General features: G+C 41.4%; 1 protein-coding gene across 12 annotated transcripts; it reads right to left on the bottom strand.

Annotated features, from left to right (window-relative positions):
• WDR53 (WD repeat domain 53) lies at positions 6492 to 18702 on the bottom strand. 12 transcript variants are annotated; one of them, XM_021070145.1, is made up of 5 exons: positions 18405 to 18476; positions 17208 to 17349; positions 16825 to 16900; positions 13558 to 14053; positions 6492 to 7118 (listed from the first exon to the last, which is right to left on the bottom strand). In XM_021070145.1, the coding sequence occupies exons 4-5, from the start codon at positions 14035 to 14037 to the stop codon at positions 6522 to 6524; spliced, it is 1077 nt and encodes a 358-aa protein (XP_020925804.1). In that variant the 5' UTR covers positions 14038 to 14053; positions 16825 to 16900; positions 17208 to 17349; positions 18405 to 18476; the 3' UTR covers positions 6492 to 6521. The 12 variants fall into 12 exon arrangements, with proteins under 12 accessions (XP_020925804.1, XP_020925806.1, XP_020925812.1 ...); XM_021070143.1 differs by lacking the exon at positions 18405 to 18476 and adding an exon at positions 18504 to 18588 and having other exon boundaries at positions 6494 to 7118; XM_021070150.1 differs by lacking the exon at positions 18405 to 18476 and adding an exon at positions 18504 to 18588 and having other exon boundaries at positions 6494 to 7118; positions 13558 to 13839.

Below are 18838 nucleotides of genomic sequence, written 5' to 3'. Positions count from 1 at the left end.
TGACCGTGCCGCCACGGACAGCTCCCCAAGGCCATTGCGAAGCCCTGGAGTCTCAGGGAACCCAAGAATCCTTTCCCAACAGTCTCCTTCCTCTTAACATGACAAACATGGACCTCCACTTGCCAGGGGTCTTGAGGAAATTCCAAGAGCTTTCCATCTTTAAAGAATACTTCAATTATATTCACTGCAGACATCCTTTCAACAGAGCCATCGCTGGATAGCATAAACTATTCCAATCCATAAACACAGGCTGTCCTTCCATTTGCTTGTGTCTTCCTTGATTTCTTTCAGCAAAGTCTTGCAGTTTTCACTTTACAGACCTTTTACTTTCTTTTTTTTTTTTTTTTTTTTTTTTTTTTTTGTTGTTGTTGTTGTTGTTGGTATTTCTTGGGCCGCTCCCGCGGCATATGGAGGTTCCCAGGCTAGGGGTCCAATCGGAGCTGTAGCCACCGGCCTACGCCAGAGCCACAGCAACGCAGGATCCGAGCCGCATCTGCAACCTACACCACAGCTCACGGCAATGCCGGATCGTTAACCCACTGAGCAAGGGCAGGGACCGAACCCGCAACCTCATGGTTCCTAGTCGGATTCGTTAACCACTGCGCCACGACGGGAACTCCTTTTTTTTTGTTGTTGTTGTTGTTGTTGTTGTTGTTGGTATTGCTTTCTTGATTTATTTATTCCTAGGCATTTTATTGTTTTGACCCTATTGTGAATGGGATAGTTTTCTTTTTTTCAGGTGTTACATTGTTAGTGTATAGAAAAGCAACTGATTTCTTTATATTAATTTTATATCCTGAAACTTAACTGAATTCATTGGTTAGATCCAACAGATTTTTTTAGGTGGATCCTTTTTAACTTAAATTTTTTTTTTGTCTTTTCTAGGGCTGCACCCGCGGCCTATGGAAGTTCCCAGGCTAGGGGTCTAATCGGAGATGTAGCCGATGGCCTATGCCACAGCCACGGCAATGTGGGTTCCGGGCCATGTCTGGAACCTACACCACAGCTCACGGCAACACTGAATCCTTAACCCACCGAGAGAGGCCAGGGATTGAACCCAAAACCTCGTGGTTCCTAGTTGGGTTCATTAACTACTGCACCACGATGGGAACTGCTTAATAGTTTTTTTATTCTGAGAAATTTAACTTTACAATGGTGAGTTTTTAAAAAATTTATTATTGTTGATTTACATTGTTCTGTCAATTTCTGCTGTAAAGCAACGTGGCCCAGTCATGCATACATACACTCTTTTTCTGATATTATCTTTCATCATGTTCTATCACAAGCGACTGGATATAGTTCTCTGTGCTATACAGCAGCAGGACCTCATTGCTTATCCATTCTAAATGTAATAATTTGCATCTATTAACCCCAAACTCCCAGTCCACCCACTCCCTTCACCTCCCCCTTGGCGACCATAAGGCTGCTATCCATGTCTGTGAGTCTGTTTCTGTTCTGTAGATAGGTTCATCTGTGCCATATTTTAGATTCCAGATATGTCTTATATCTTTATATATGTGTGTGTGTGTATACATATTTTGTCTTTTTAGGGCCATGCCTTGGCATATGGAAGTTCCCAGGCTAGGGGTTGAATTGGAGCTGTAGCTGCCAGCCTACACCACAGCCACAGCAATGCCAGATCTGAGTCATGTCTGTGACCTACACCTATCTCTTAATAATTTTTAATAAAATATTAACATTTCCATTCATCGAGCCACACACTGATTTACAACAGGATTAACAATCTTATTCATAACAGAAAAATGCACTCAATTTTCAGGTCACTACCTACTTGTAACCTGTTGTGTCAACATCTATAAGTCAGTTAAGACTTGTTTTTATTTGATTACTGCATGCTCTGGATGCTTCTTCATCCATTGTCTAGAATGATTATAGGGAAATAATGCCCAAGTGAACTTTGGGTCACTCTTCCTAACATTTTTTATAATTTTTTTGTTTTTTTAGGGCAGCACCCGTGGCATATGGAGGATCCCAGTCTAAGGGTCAAATCAGAGCTGTAGCTGCCAGCTACAGCAACACCAGAATCACAGTGTAGCTGCTGGCCTATGCCACAGCCACAGCAATGCAGCATCCGAGCTGCATCTGCAACCTACACCACAGCTCCAGGCAACACCAGATCTTTAAACTACTGAGCAAGGCCAAGGATGGAAACTTCGTCCTCATGGATGCTAGTCAGATTCGTTTACACTGAGCATTTTTTTTTTTTTTTTTGGTCTTTTTGCCATTTCTTGGGCTGCGCCTGTGGCATATGCAGGTTCCCAGGCTAGGGGTCTAATTGGAGCTGTAGCCACCGGCCTACGCCAGAGCCACAGCAACGCGTGATCCAAGCCGCGTCTGCAACCTACACCACAGCTCACAGCAATGCCGGATCGTTAACCCACTGAGCAAGGGCAGGGACCGAACCCGCAACTTCATGGTTCCTAGTCGGATTCGTTAACCACTGCGCCACAACGGGAACTCCCTCCTAAGCATTTTTTAATGGCTATAGAGCAGAGGATCTAATGGAAGCTCTGCTAAACTTCAGGATAGTCCTTCCCTCCCCCAAGAATACCGGGGCACGGCAAGAGCCCTCCAGGTACATGGAAGGTGTTCTGAATTTCTCCCGTCTTCTCTTGGGACTAGATTAAAGCCTGCTCCTCTGGTTAGAGCATGGCCCGGTAGTGGTAGTGGTGATAGCAGGCTATTTTGTTTAGTTCAGTTGAGACTCATGTCTTCACTCTCCCACAATGTCCCTCTGGGACATGCTACAGGAAGAGGGTTGGCTACAAAGGCAATCCACCTCTGCTCAGACCCCAAAATGATCCACATGTCCTTTTTGTTCTCTGTATTTCACCTCCATAAGCCCTGCCCGTGGCTGAGGGACCCGTCTTCTGCAGCTCTGGCTGCCACCCTCTCTCACCACCAGACTTTTGTGCAATAAGGATATTAGATGACACTGGCTGGCTAAATTATTACTAAGTTTCTTGGGTATGATATCAGTATTATGGTTATACTGAAGTGTCATTTTTAGGAGATACATGCTGATATAGTTTGAGGTCGTGTCATGGTATCCCACTTTCAAATAGCTCAGAAAATCAAATGCATGTACAGAGTACATGTGTAGTACATGTGTAGTACATTACTGTTTTTCATTTTCCTGCTTATAAACAGGAAAACTGAGGTCAGGGAAGAGGTCTTTATAGGTTACGGCATCAGGGTTATTCATAGTTCTGCCAGAGGGTGACTGATTAACCCTGAAAGTATTTCTGCTTTTGGCAGGGAGAAGCAACTGGGTAGCACTGCATCAGCCCCAGGATTGTCTATCCTGGACCACACACTGACTAAAATTTGGAGAGAGAACATCAAATGTGAAATGAGTACATAAGGGTATCTGTAAATTGTGCACTGGTCAGAAGAGCTATATGTAGCCCTGATAGTGGTGTAAAAATAATGTGAAGTATAAGCAAAGGGCTGTCTGGCTGCCAGGCGACCCTGCCGCCAGATCCCTTCAGGCTTACCTTTATTTATCTCCACATCTCTTTATATTTTTACCTCTGGACCTCTCTTGATTCATTTAATATTTAATGGTTATCGTTTTTTTTTTTTTTTTCATTTACAATGGTTATCGTTTATGTGAATTGGAGGGTCCAGGACAGACTATACCACAAGCTCTGAAACTCAACAGGCAGATTCTTGCCCTCAAGTATCTTACACTCTAATAAAGTATAAAGGCAAGTATGCAATTACTCTATGTTCCTTTAACATAATCCTTTACCATTTGCTACTTATAATATCTGCAAAGATCCTTTTACCAAATAAGGTAACACTTACAGGTTCCAGGGATTAGAACCTAGTATATACCTCCCACCTAGGGGGGCCCCTATGGCAATGTCAGACACTAAATGACAATACTCCACTGACCGGAGCCACATGAATCAGAGGCAGGCACTTGAGAAACTGTAGGAAACTTGAGAAACTTGAGGAACACTCAGATTCCTCAGAGTGTTGGATCTTGGACACTACTCACCTGGTTTCCGGAATTGAAATGGGTTGCTTGATGTAGCCCCAAAGGCCCTATTTTGCCAGGTGAAAGCCATTATGTAGAAAGAAGCAGAAAAAAGTGACCTTGGGAACCCAGAGAGATGCAAGGTGCAGCTGCCTTGGTTCTTGATGGCTTCCCTGTTAGAGACTCAGTGAAGCCAAGCTATGGTTCTGTTCTGGGTTGAGAGAATGCTGCTCTTCTACTCTCCAGAGTAAGTTTCTCTTTTTGCTCAGGCAGTCGGAGTTGGTGTCTGTTACCGGTGACCAAAAGAAGTTTAAAACTAATGTCTCAGTCCTGGTTCAAATACTTTTTACCTTGTTCCCACAGAGTTACTCAATCAATAGCTAAAATGATGGCGTACTTGGGTAATTTTTCAAAAGACTGCTCGAAAACCTCCAGAGATTGCCCATGATTATTAGTCGTTCTTGATATTTTAATAAGTAAAAAGATCAATGGATGAAACACAGTTATTATGATGATGTTTTCATTTCATAAAACAGTGGCATGAAAGGGAACTTAGGGAATGTCTAATTCAATCCTTTCATATTTAAGTAAGGAAACTAAGGCCCCAAAATGGCCAAGAGATTTGCCCAGTGCTGGGATTAAAAACTTGTTTCTGTTAATACTCATGCCAAAGTCCTTTGTCAATGAATTTTTTAGGGTAAAGATGGTATTCTCCTTGTTTTAAATTTCCAACAAGATCACTAAGCAGTATTTACTGACTGCCTGTTTAATTGGTCGGGACTCTTTCAGTTATAAGTTTAAAGAAAAAAAAAAAAAAAGGCTCCAGGAATATACTTGTTTCAGGTATGGCTGGTTCCAGGTGCAACATTACTATGCGGATTCTCTTTCTTTACCCTTAGGAAAGTCTTTTCACAAGGTAAGCCACCTACAGACTCACATCTTATCAGCTTCACTACCTCAGCAGTACAAGCCTAATTATTCTTGGACTTTTCAGTTAGGTGAGCCAATAAATACATTTTTATTCCTTTAAGTCAGTTTGAATTAGATTTGGTTTCTCTCTTTTTTTTTTTTTTTTTCCTGTCTTTTGTCCTTCTAGGGCCGCACCCACGGAATATGGAGGTTCCCAGGATAGGGTTCTAATCGGAGCCTATGCCATAGCAACACAGGATCCAAGCCATGTCTTCAACCTACACCATAGCTCGCAGCAATGCTGGATCCTTAACCCCTGAGCAAGGCCAGGGATTGAACCCGCAACCTCATGGTTCCTAGTCAGATTTGTTTCTGCTGCGCCACGATGGGAACTCCTGTTTTTTTTTTTTTTTTTTTTTTGGTCTTTTGTTGTTGTTGTTGCTATTTCTTGGGCCGCTCCCGAGGCATATGGAGGTTCCCAGGCTAGGGGTCAAATCAGAGCTGTACAGCAACGCGGGATCCGAGCCGAGTCTGCAACCTACACCACAGCTCACGGCAACGCCGGATCGTCAACCCACTGAGCAAGGGCAGGGACCGAACCCGCAACCTCATGGTTCCTAGTCGGATTCGTTAACCACTGCGCCACGACAGGAACTCCCGGAACTCCTGGTTTTAATCATTTGCAACAAGCATTCTGAATAAAATTGACCTTATCAAAGAATTCACTACAAACAAGGATAATGATAACCTATCAGATTCTCTCCTTAAACTTTTGAATGTAAGAGTAGGTAGTTTAAGCAGAAGCTAAAGGAACATGCAGAGAAGACAGTAAATCAGAGCATGATGAAAAGAAAACCTACTCTTGACACACTGCCTTGGCTTTTATTCTCTACTTCTTCTATCTAACTTGTATCTTCTGCTTACTCACAGTTTCGCTTATTCATAACTTCAGCTTATTCTTGCTCTTCTCAGCATCACAGCCTGGATTCCTGCATAATATCCTAAACTGTTCTGACCCTGGAACACTTAGAAATGGCAAAAAGTGATTGTCAGCAAAGCCTTCTGGGCTTTACACAGAACAAGTAAGAACAGGTTTCCTTTCCCAACGAGGTAAAGCTCCTCATGACATCCTAGGATCTGAAATTACTAATGTCATAACTTATGTGGTGACCATATTTAGGTCAGGATGTAGGCTTCCCTAAGGTAGGAAGCTCAACAAGACAATGAAGATCATGTGCAGGGGGGGAGCCATCACACCTGAAATTTTCTTAGATCCTCAAGTTACTTAACATCTCTGAGCCTTAATTCTTGTGGTGATAAAATGGAGGAAATCACCCACTTTGTTGATTTGGAGTAAGAAGTAAAACATATGTAAAATGGCTGGTACACAATCAGTATTCAGTGAATATTAGTTCTCTTTCCTACATGTTAACACATCATCTACTATGTGAAGTGTTACTCAAAGATCTTCTTTTGCATAAATGTTTTAAAATTTATACAATGAAATGGTACTATTCCGCATATGACAAATAGTTTAAACAAAAAATAAGGATTTTTTTTAATCTATAAAAAGTTCTGTTGCATTTTTTCAAATGTTTTATTGGATTTAAAATTCTTTTAAGGGATATACAGATATACAATTAGTTTGATCAGCTACCAGTATATTTTGGTATCCCTTTATTTTTGTACCCAAGAGCCAGTTCACTTTTTCTCCATGTTCAAGACTTAACTTTGGTAAAATTTTGCCATGTTCATCTTCACCTGTTACTGAAGCATGAGTGTTTCTACCCTGCTTGTTACCAATTGCTCTTTTAGTTTTCTTCCTGTGAGTATGTTTTGCAGGACTCTTCTGTTTTTTCTCAACTTCACTGCTTATATCCCACAACATTATTTTCCCATCATTCCCTCCAGTAAGCAGCAAATATGATCCTGGCAGAAAGCAGACCTGGGAGATCCCCAAAGTGTGGCCTTTAAATCCCAATTCCTGTTCACACTTGACTCCCATCACCCTAAAGATTCGAACCTTACCATCTTCTGCCCCACAACTAAAAATATTGCCACATGATGCCACAGACACAGAATGGGCTAGGGCAGGGTTTAAAAGCTGACCAGGTGATTGTGGGCTTTCCATTTCTTCTGCTTCATCTTCCTGTAAATTTGTAATCCACAGTGGCCGGGCTTTCTGAAGGTTCCATAGCATCACCTTTAAATAAGAGGAAGTTACATAGTCAGAGTTCTAGCCATTTTGTTTAACTAACAGGCTTATTCCACTTGTAACAAAATCATCAAAGTAGTATGAAAATTATCAATAGGATATATTTCCAGCAATATTAAAAAAAAAAAAAAAAAAAAAAGTCAGGGCGTTCCCGTCATGGCTCAGTGGAAACGAATCTGACTAGTAATCATGAGGATGCAGGTTCAATCCCTGTCCTCACTCAGTGGGTTAAGGATCCGGCATTGCTGTGAGGTGTGGCATAGGTCGCAGATGTGGCTCGGATCTGGCGTTGCTGTGGCTGTGGTGTAGGATTGCAGCTGCAGCTCCAATTGGACCCCTAGCCTGTGAACCTCAATATGCTGCAGGTGTGGCCCTAAAAAGACAAAAAAAAGACAAAAAAAAAAAAAAAAATCAGATGGCACCATACATGCCAGTGGGATGCTACCCTGGTGCCAAATTTAGAATGCCAATGGGCAGTGAAGTAGAATTGAGAAAACAAGATCCTGAGTAACTTTCAATCAACAAACCCATTAAAGTGGAATCCAAATTCTTAAGCAGATGCCAGTTTCTCTAAGTCATTCTATGCTAATCTCTGTAAATAAAATTGGAGATTATGAAATTTATTAATTTTAGTCTGTTTGTTAGAGTAAAAAAGTCTATCAACTAAACAAACCAAACCAGTACACCACTGAAATAGTATTTATCTGGAATGCTTTCCCTTTCCTTTCCTTTCCTATTACCCTAATTACTCATCCTAGGGGCTCAGCTCAAATTCCTGTCCCTCTGGGAAGGCTTTCCTAACCATTTTGGCCCTCTTCTCTCTTTCGTATATTTAATTTCTACTTTATCAAATGATATATACTCCTAGTTTTGTCGGATTCTTGAGATTTAGTTCATCTCTGCTAATGCCCATCATACTACCTTGAAATGAGCAGAAATTCTATACAGGTCTGTGGATTAATTTGACATCTTGGTATATTCGGCCTTTTCTTGCTGTTCCCTACCATAATCTTGGACCTACTAAGCTGATTTAAATTAAATGCTAATTAAAACCTATTAAAACAAATAAGCTTTGTGGATTGATTTTACTCCATAATCTAGTGATTTTCTTCACATAGTGACCAATTTGGAAAGGAAGACATTCTTCATTCTTCATACTTTCAGAGAGTATAGACTGCTTTATTTTATTATCTAGCACTATCTCTGAAATATGACTAATAATTTTTTTTTTTTTTTTTTTTTTTGGCGCTTTAGGGCCACACCCACAGCATATAGAAGTTCCCAGGCTAGGGGGTCAAATCAGAGCTGCAGCTGATAGCCTATGCCAGAACCACAGCAACTTGGGATCCAACTGAGACCTACACTACAGCTCACGGCAAAGCTGGATCCCCAACCCACTGATCTAGGCCAGGGATCGAACCCACATCCTCGTGAATATTAGTTTCTTTTCCGCTGCACCACAACGGGTTAGGAACCTGACTAGTGTTCATGAGGATGCGGGTTTGATCCCTGGCCTTGGTCTGTGTTAAGGATCTGTCATTGCCACGAGCTGTGCTGTTGGTCGCAGATGCAGTTCGGATCTGGTGTTGCTGTGGCTGTGGTGTAGGCCAGCAGCTTCAGCTCCGATTTGACCCCTAGCTTGGGAACTTCCATATGCAGCAGGTGCAGCCTTAAAAAGTGGGGCCAGGGGAGGACACTAGGATGAGCGTGATCTCATGATCTTGTTTAGTCACAAGCGTAGATCTGAATTACAAGATTACTATTGCTGATTATACTAAGGACTCGGTTTTCCATTCACAATAACTTCCCTTAACTTTTTGTGGCCTACTTTCAAAAGAAGTGATATCTAATAATACTTATATCCTGCTTCTACTAGGGAAAACAGTGAAAATCTTTTGGAGTTGAATTTCTAACATTATACCAAGCGGCCAGAAATGTATATTTGTGAAGACAAAACACTAACAAATTGAAATAAATTAAAATTTAAAAATCAGAAAACATAACAAAAATGAATAACTACTAAAATTTGATATGGAAATAATTTCTATAAAAAATCTGAACACAAGGAAAATGGCTTTCCAGATCCACTAGCTTAATTGTATGGCAGATGTCCCTTTCTCACACAGCCCTTGAATGCCTGGATTATATTTTCTGTCCTAAGACATTCAAACATGAACTACACCCAAAGTGTTTCCAGCAGCCGAAACATTTTTACTTTTTTTTTGTCTTTTCTGGGGCCACACTCTTGGCATATGGAGGTTCCCAGGCTAGGGGGTCGAATTGGAGCTGTAGTCGCTGGCCTACAACACCGCCACAGCAATGCCAGATCTGAGCCTTGTCTGCAACCTATGCCACAGCTCATGGCAACGCCGGATCCTTAACCTACTGAGCAAGGCCAGGGATCGAACCTGCAACCTCATGGTTCCTAGTCGGATTCATGAACCACTGAGCCACGACAGGAACTCCCTAAACATTTTTACATTAACTTAAATCATTTAAACGTGTTAATAGCCATCTCGGATTCTACCAACCCAGGAATCATTTCCAAGTGCTGAAGGTTTCCAGAACTGTCCTATCTGAATCTCCCTTTGTAATTCTTTACTCTTTTTTTTTTAAAAAAATGTTTGCACCAATGGCATATGGAAGTTCCCAGTCCAGGGACAGAATCCAAGCTGCAGCTGTGACCCATGCCACAGCTATAGCAACAAGAGATCCTTTAACCCACTGTGCCTGGGCGGGCTGTGCCTCTGCAGCTACCTGAGCTGCTGTAGTCAGATCCTTAATTCACTGCACCACAGTGGAAACTCCCAGGTACCTTGAGTAAGTTCTGCCTACTTAAACCTATCTAAATCAAAGGATAGGGTTTTTATGATTTGTATAATAAAGATAGGTAAATGAACATAACTATTACGTATGGCAATAATTCAACTCCTGCCTTGAGATAAAACAATCTTTTTCAGAGAGAAATAACTCATCACTAATCTGATAAGAACTCCTTTTCACTGTGATTCCTACATTCTTAGACTTCTGCATCGACTGGCTATTTCTAAAGTTTAGAAAAATATGGGGTAACACCAGATTTTTAACAGGTAAACTGGAAGAAGTTACAGAGTTTCAGCTTCAAGGAAGTAATTTCTTAAAGGCATGGTTGTGTTGTCTTAGCCACTGTTGTCACATCACAACCCAATGCGGAAGTTAATCTACAGTGAACTTTTGCCAATTCTTGGCAGGCAATCAAAAGGGAATTACCTAAGCTTTCTTTTCACAAAATAGTTCTTACACTGTTCTCTAGCAGCTGCCTGCAACTAAACCTCATCTAGAACTGGAGGCAAAATGGTAAATTCTGGAGGCCCACTTCTTATCTAATCTGAAGAATATAGGTCATTTTTACAAACCAAATTGTTTACCACCATGCCTAGTAGTTGATTTATGAACCAGTGATTGAAAACGGGTACAGCTTAAGGATGAGAGAAAGAATGACTAGTCAAAGAGACTGGTTGTGTAGGTCTTTCTGTACAACCAAGTAAGCAGATTATCTCCACAATGGTAAAAAATGCAGATTTTCAAAAGGTTTTGATCAAGACCTAGGAGTAGAAAAGGAGTTTAGAGGGCATGTGGTCACTATGTGCCACAGATAAAATAATTCTTAATAGAGACACAACAAATTTTTGGTAGGACAATTATTTATTGCTGAGGGACTAACCCAGAGCTGCAGGACATCCTCTGATTCTTCCTACTAAATACCAGTAGCTTTGAGGAGGGAGGTGGCAGCCATAATGACAACCATCAAACAGCCTCACCTGTTTCTAAATTATAGGGAGGTGTGGAGGGTAGAGGAGGGAGTAGTAGAAGATCATGGGCCAAGAAGATGGAAAGGCAAAAATTCTGATGTTATTAATAGTATCTCAAGTCTGAGAATGTGGATTAAATGCTAGAACAGTACTGGGTACACATGTCATTAATAAACAATTTTTCTTTTTCTAGAAGTCACCTGTTTCCATACCAAGAACTGTTTCTACCATGTTATTGGTGATACTCAGTTTGAATATTTCTGGTGTCACAGAGAAAAAACGTAGCCTTTGAAGCCAGAGGGAGAGACTGAAGTTTAAATTCCAAATCAGACAGCTGGCGGTGGCAAGGGGGGGGCGGCGCTGGTATGGACACATAATTTGAATCTCAGTTTCCTCATTTCTAAAAAAGAAATAATCAGACTATACTACAAAGCAACAGTCATCAAAACCTCATGGTACTGGCACAAAGACAGAAATATAGATCAGTGGAACATGATAGAAAGCCCAGAATTAAACCCATGCACTTACAGCCAACTAATCTATGACAAAGGAAGCAAGACTATACAATGGAGAAAGGACAGCTTGTTCAATAAGTGGTGCTGGGAAAACTGGACAGCCATATGGAAAAGAATGAAATTAGAACACTCCCTAACACCATACACAAAAATAAACTCAAAATGGTTTAAAGACCTAGATATAAGACCAGACAATATAAAACTCCTAGAGGAAAACATAGGCCAAACACTCTCTGACATAAACGACAGCAACATCTTCTCAGATCCACCTATCAGAGTACTGACAATAAAAACAAAAATAAACAAATGGGACCTACTCAAACTTCAATGTTTCTGCACTGCAAAGGAAACCCTAAACAATACAAAAAGACAACCCACAGAATGGGAGAAAATCTTTGCAAATGAATCGACTGACAAGGGATTAATCTCCAAAATTTATAAACAACTTCTGCAGCTCCATACCAAAAAAACAAACAACCCCATCAAAAAATGGGCAGAAGATCTAAATAGACAGTTCTCCAAAGAAGACATACAGATGGCCGAGAAACACATGAAAAGATGTTCAGAGTCACTCATTATTACAGAAATGCAAATCAAAACCATGATGAGACACCACCTTACACCAGCCAGAATGGCCATCATCCAAAAGTCTACAAACAATAAGTGCTGGAGAGGGTGTGGAGAAAAGGGAACCCTCCTACACTGTTGGTGGGATTGTAAATTGGTGCAACCACTGTGGAAAGCAGTATGGAGATTCCTCAGAAAACTAAACATAGAACTACCATTTGACTCAGCAATCCCACTCCTGGGCATCTATCCAGAGAAAACCATAACTCGCAAAGACACATGTACTCCGATGTTCATTGCAGCACTATTTACAATAGCCAAAACATGGAAACAACCTAAATGTCCATCGACAGAGGAGTGGATCCAGAAGATGTGGTACATATACACAATGGAATATTACTCAGCCATCAAAAAGAATGAAATACCAGCATTTTTAGCAACATGGATGGACCTAGAAACGATCATGCTAAGTGAAGTCAGCCATACAATGAGACACCAACATCAAATGCTTTCACTGACATGTGGAATCTGAAAAAAGGACAGACGGAACTTCTTTGCAGAACAGATGCTGACTCACAGACAATGAAAAACTTATGGTCTCTGGAGGAGACAGTTTGGGGGGTGGGGGGATGTGCTTGGGCTGTGGGACGGAAATCCTGTGAAATCAGATTGTTATGATCATTATACAACTACAGATGTGATAAATTCATTTGAGTAATAAAAAAATTAAAAATAAAAAAATAAAAAAGAAATAAGAACTATCAGGGTGTGATTAGAATGAAAACTAATATATGTAAAGCTGTGGTAAGTACCATGTGCTCACCAAAGAGACGTTATGACTATTCTTATTCCAGTGATTTTTAGAATAAAAACAATAGATCTAAGCACTCCAACTTTTTTTTTTTCTTTTAAACAACAGAGTTCAAAAGTTCTCGTTGTGGCTCATCAATAAAGAGCCTGACTAGTAACCATGAGGACGTGTGTTTGATCCCTGGCCTCACTCAGTCAGTGAAGGATCTGGCATTGCGGTGAGCTGTGATGTAGGTGACATGGATCCTGTGTTGCTGTGGCTGTGGTACAGGCCGGCAGCTCTAGCTCCAACTGGACCCCTAGCCTGGAAACTTCCATATGTTGCAGGTGTGGGCCCTAAAAACCAACCAACCAACAAACAAACAAAAACAAACAAAGAAAAAATCCCCAAACAAACATAGAGTTCATAGAGCCTAGATGGTAAACTGTTTTCAGCATGCTCCTTTGTTTAAACAGATATTTAGAATCAAATATTTGAATCTGAATATTTGAATTATTCTCAAGTCTTAGAAATGTCAAATTATAAAGGAAGAATAAAAGATTAATGATTACTTTGTGAATAAAATCTTCTGGACTTTGTCAAATTAGCATTAAACATGCAGCAGAAATAAAGCCTCTGCTTCAAAATAAATGAGACGTTAGTGAGAATAGAAAATGCAAAGATATATTTAGTCCAATCAATAATCAGATTCTGTTAGCAAATTCCATTTGGAAATTACCCAAGTACTCTCTGCAAAACATCACCTGCATATCCAGCCCACAGGACACCAGGCTCTGAGGTCTTTGAGGCCGAAAAGCTACAGAGGAACAGATGTTGGAATGTCTCTTCAGTGATCTGCTAACTTTCTTATTTTCCAAGTCTAGGATTTTGATTGTTCCAGAGTCATCAGCAGAAGCCAGCAGGTTTTCAGTTTCATTCAATGAAAGACAATTGATTTCTTCTTCATTCACATGAAAATGGTCCAGGGATCCTTTGAGAGACCTGACATCCAGGATGCTAATGGTTTCTCCATGTGAGGCATAGAGCTTGGTGGGGCAGGAGGGAGAGAATAAGACACTGGTAACATCATCAGCTCCTTGGAAGCATGTGTGTCCTAATGGAGTCCCATCTTCACCCCAAACCGTGAGATCTCCACCCTCTGCTCCTGAAGCCACTAGCCCTTCTTGACTTGCATTCAGGCAGAGAATAGGAGAAGAATGTCCACCAGTCCACTTGACTGCCATAATGGCCCAGAAAACTCTGTGAAGAGGGGGGAGAACTATAATCTCATGTTTTATATAAGAACTTCATAGGAGACAAATTCGACAAGCAATATTTCATTTAAATATTAAGAAACACCTGAAAAACTCAAATCAATAAAAAAAGGCATTTGAAGATCAAACCTACAAAGCCTAACTGAACACAGGATGGTGGTACACCTGGCTGGCACATGCCTACGTGGGCTTTCCTTGCAATCAGGGACCCAGGTAAGCCCGGTCCTCCAGCCTTTGAAGAGAGACTCACAAAAGAATAAACACTAAATATACTTATTTTAAATTAAGAAAACCCCTTTCAAGAAAGGGCTGCACAATCACCAGGTGATTGTCTTTTACCTGAATAATGTTTTTGGAGAATGAGCCCCAGAACTAGACTCTCTGGGCTTGAAGAGGTCTATACCACCTATTAGTTGGGCAACTTTGGGCAAGTTACTGAATCTATGATTCATTTTCCTTCTCTATAAAGTGGGGGCAATAAATAATAATAACATCCATTTCATAGGATCATAAAGATTAAATGACATAATAAATGTCAAGTACATCTAACAGTGAGGGCTCAACAAACATTACCATAATCACTTTTCTTATTTTTATTAGGCTGGGCAAAGTGGCATCATATATACTACACCAAGAGTCCTTAAGGTATGGTCTCTAGACCAGCAGCATTAGCATCACCTAGGAACTTGTTAGAAATATAAATTGTTGGATCCCACTCAAGACTCACTAAGTCAGAAACTCTGGGGTTGGCCCCCAGCAATGTGTTTTTTCTTTTTAAGACCACACCTAGGGTGTATGTAAGTTCCCAGGCTAGCAGTCTAATAGGAGCTATAGCTGTCGGCCTATAGCACAGCCACAGCAACGCCAGATTTGAGCCACGTCTTCAACCTACACCACAGCTCATGGCAACGCTGGATCCTTGACCCACAGAGTGAGGCCAGGGATCAAATCCAGTTTTTATTTCACAAGACAAAGAATTTATCTAGTCAGAAACTGCCATAGTTGCCTTATTATTGTCAGATATAATACCTGAATTTAGTTCACTTTACAAAGATAAATTATCCGAATATTGATTTGAAAAATAATTTAAAATAATCTGGCAACCTGCCTCAAGTTTCTACTCCTAACACAAAGTTAATTTTCTCTCACTTTTAGCCACATACACAAACAAAATCACCTACTAGAATGCAAAAAAAAAAACAACAAAAAAAAACACTAATCTAATAGTAATCAAAGTAACAGAAACATGATCACAAAATCAGATGTTGTAATTTTCATACAGACAGCAAAACAGAGAAAAAGACAAAAAGATACATTCTTGAACTCCAGCGGAAGCACTCAATTAGTAAGCAGAAGAAACTAACAGAGAATGAAGCAAATAAGTTTTAAAGGAGAGGTTTGGAGAGGAAATGACTCAGAGGGAGATAAAGACAGGGAACTCTGGTGGTTTAATTTTTGCTGACAAATACTGAAATCGTGAATAATATTCTATTATAACAAAAAGTTTGCCAAATGTTCCAGATAAGTCAAGGAAAAAGAACACAGCCCAATTTAAAATCTGCCCTCTACAGCTTTCAGATTTTGTGTCCATATAGGTTTTGGATCCCTGTTGGGCTATTAGATTTTCACTAAGAATAAGGCAGGGTTTCTAGTACTTCAATTTCTCTATCACAGGACTGCCCACAGGGAACCTCCATAAATGTGGACTGGCAGACAAAAGTTTTAGCAGGTTTTCTTCCTTCTCTCTTTCCTTTCCAGAAAAGATTAACTCAATTTCAAAGATACATTTGGTTAAACTCCACTCAAAAGTCTGGAGTTCCCGTCGTGGCACAGTGGTTAACGAATCCGACTAGGAACCATGAGGTTGCGGGTTCGGTCCCTGCCCTTGCTCAGTGGGTTAACGATCCGGCGTTGCCGTGAGCTGTGGTGTAGGTTGCAGACGCGGCTCGGATCCCGCGTTGCTGTGGCTCTGGCGTAGGCCGGTGGCTACAGCTTCAATTAGACCCCTAGCCTGGGAACCTCCATATGCCGCGGGAGCGGCCCAAGAAATACCAACAACAACAACAAAAAAGACAAAAGACAAAAAAAAAAAGTGTGAGAAGGTGGGCAAGAAATGAATTTTGTACTTAAAGAGACTTTTATAGACAACACAACACAGCTCCTGTAAATTTTCCTATAATGGAAGCAGTAGTAACTCTGGATTGTCAGTCTCACAAGTTCAAGGTGAGCTTCTCCTTAACGTCTATGCACCAGAGTGAAAAAATAAAGTTCTAATCTCTACATCACACGGATAATATTCACTGATCACCTAGCTAGTCAGAAAAATAAAAACAGACACCTATTAGAAGGAATGTTAGGAAAGGGTTGGGAAAGCCCCAGAAACCCACATATTCACATGTACACAACGATGCTAGATTCTTTTAACAGACTGCACTTTTGAAGCGATTCTGAGCCACCACAGTCAGATTCTTAACCCACTGTGCCACAGTGGGAACTTCTTGAGGCTTTTGCCATTGATCAAGAATTCAACCAGAGTGCCCCAAATCACTTATATTTAGTCTACAACATTAAAATCAACTGTAATATTTGAAATACATTCAAAGACCACCATCAGAAAGTGTTAAACAATCAGACTGCTATGGTAGAAGACAGAGGGGAAAAAATAACTAAATATGGGTTAAATCAAAACAATCTTTCAGAAAGGAGTTGGCAAGCCACTGTTTCTTGTTTTTCTTTTATTGGGACTGGAAAGCCTACCTGGAAATAGCTAAGTGCCACTATCCCCACATTCAGGTATGTCAGATCAACAAGCTTCTCTTCTCATAGGTGATACCTAAAGAGTCAAGCATGGTAATTAATAATTCACCCCAATGTGAATTAGTTTAATTAGATAATAGATTCCTTCCTTCCAACACCTAATGAGATCATGGAGTGGGGGCGGGTGGGTGGGTGGGAAGTTGGGGTGCTTTAAGAACATTTGTAGGAAGAGTGGAGTGCAAAGATGAAAGCTCTAAACAGCCAGAGAGCAGAAGAAGGGTACAGACATGGGAGAGGGGTCATGGTCATTTAATAACTGAATCCTCTCTACTCCATCCTGTCCTACTTCCAAGCATCCACTTGTCTTTTTCAAGTGTCTGTACCTTTAAAGCTGTTCATTCCCTCTGTTCATTGTCCCCTTCTCAGAGGAACTGACTTTACTCATCTCTGAAGAAGTAAAAGAAACTTTGGTGCCTTTCCAGACAAAACTTGGACCGCCTTCTTTGGATGCCCGATAGTTGACAGCTGAAAAATGAATAAATAAAACTCCCTAGCCTGAGATTACACTACTATTTAAATAATATGAAAGACAGTCACTATCACAGTAATAAATATGTCAACTTTTCTTCACATGTTTGAGTTTTCCAAAGTTAGTCTTGATGTGAGGATGCTAGACAGCACCCGAAAAGACTGAAGGGCTGTGGCACTGGCCCTAGTAAGAATAAAAAGAATCTAGATTACTAAGCTTGGGGGGAAGCATCTGGGAGGAAGGAACTGGCAAGTAATAATCAAATACCACCTATCAGAGAGTGGAGATGATAGGTGCTACTGTTTTTATTGGAGAACAAGAAATGGATTACAAACAGCGGGGGAGTTGTTTTTTGGAAAGATTCCTTACTACATAAATGTAAGACAGTGTAACTGTCTACTAAGGGACTCTGTGAACCCTATTATTATAACAATTATCTCAGAGTTTTTTTTGAGAGTTTATTAGGAACTCCCCGGTAAAGGGCCCCAGTAGAGTGCATGATTATTATTTTCTCTTGTCAAGCATCCTTTAAAGGCTGTCAGAAAACGTTCTGGTCACTTAGGAAAACGTAGTATGACCAAACAATGCTGAAATACTTTCCCTCCCAAGAAGCCTTCTAGAATTACAGCCTCCATGTCATTCGCCCTATGGAATGTTTAATTAAAAACACACTGCCTTAATTCACCTACTAATCAGTGGGTTAGTAGGAAAGAATGGAAAAAGTCACATTTTATCCAAAAGAATGTAGCACTTAAACGGCACTTTAAGGTTATCCGAACATTGGCGGGGCGGGGGGAGGGGCGTTCAAAGGTGGCGACCTCATTTTCCGTATATACGCTAGGACACATGTTGTGATAATCACTGGTACTAATACCAAGAGAGAACAAGATAGCTTGACCAGGAAAACACGACCTCAGCTGCCAAAGGTAAAGAAGATCCAACTCAAACCTAAGGTGGCGGACCCATAGGGAATGGCTAATAAGGAGAGGGAAGTTTCGTGCGTTAGGTTGGCCAGTAAGGCAGGGACCCAACTGACTCGGGGGAACCTTACAGGAAAAGGGATCCAGGAAAGCCGACGCGACACCACTAGACCAAAATGATGAAAAGGCACTGGAACATAGCCTTGAACCCACCAGCGCCAGCCTCATACCTGAGCTTCCCGCTTCCCTCCTAGGCGCCTGATGATGACCTCACCGGTGGGCGCCCAATCCCATCCAGCGTCGGGCGGGGGGCGCCTCAGCCAAACAGTCACATCCGGGGCCGAGAGGAATCGCGCGCAAGCTGGGCGTGCGCCCTTGCTTCTTGCCCTCAACCCGCATGGCGGAGCCACCGGCGCGTCGCGGGGAGGCCGGGCGAGTCTGGCTGTTCCGGCGCCCGCGCTGAGCCGCTAGGGAGGGGCGGGGGACGCAAGTGCGGCCGGTGCGTCTGCCCTCAGTGAGGCGGGGCGCGCGGCGGACGCCCCTGGGCAGGGGCGGGAGTGGTGGA

This window comes from Sus scrofa, chromosome 13 (assembly GCF_000003025.6).
Source record: "Sus scrofa isolate TJ Tabasco breed Duroc chromosome 13, Sscrofa11.1, whole genome shotgun sequence".
Lineage (NCBI taxonomy): Eukaryota > Metazoa > Chordata > Mammalia > Artiodactyla > Suidae > Sus > Sus scrofa.
Note: the sequence above shows the minus strand (reverse complement) of the source record. Positions and strands in the feature narration are given on the sequence as shown.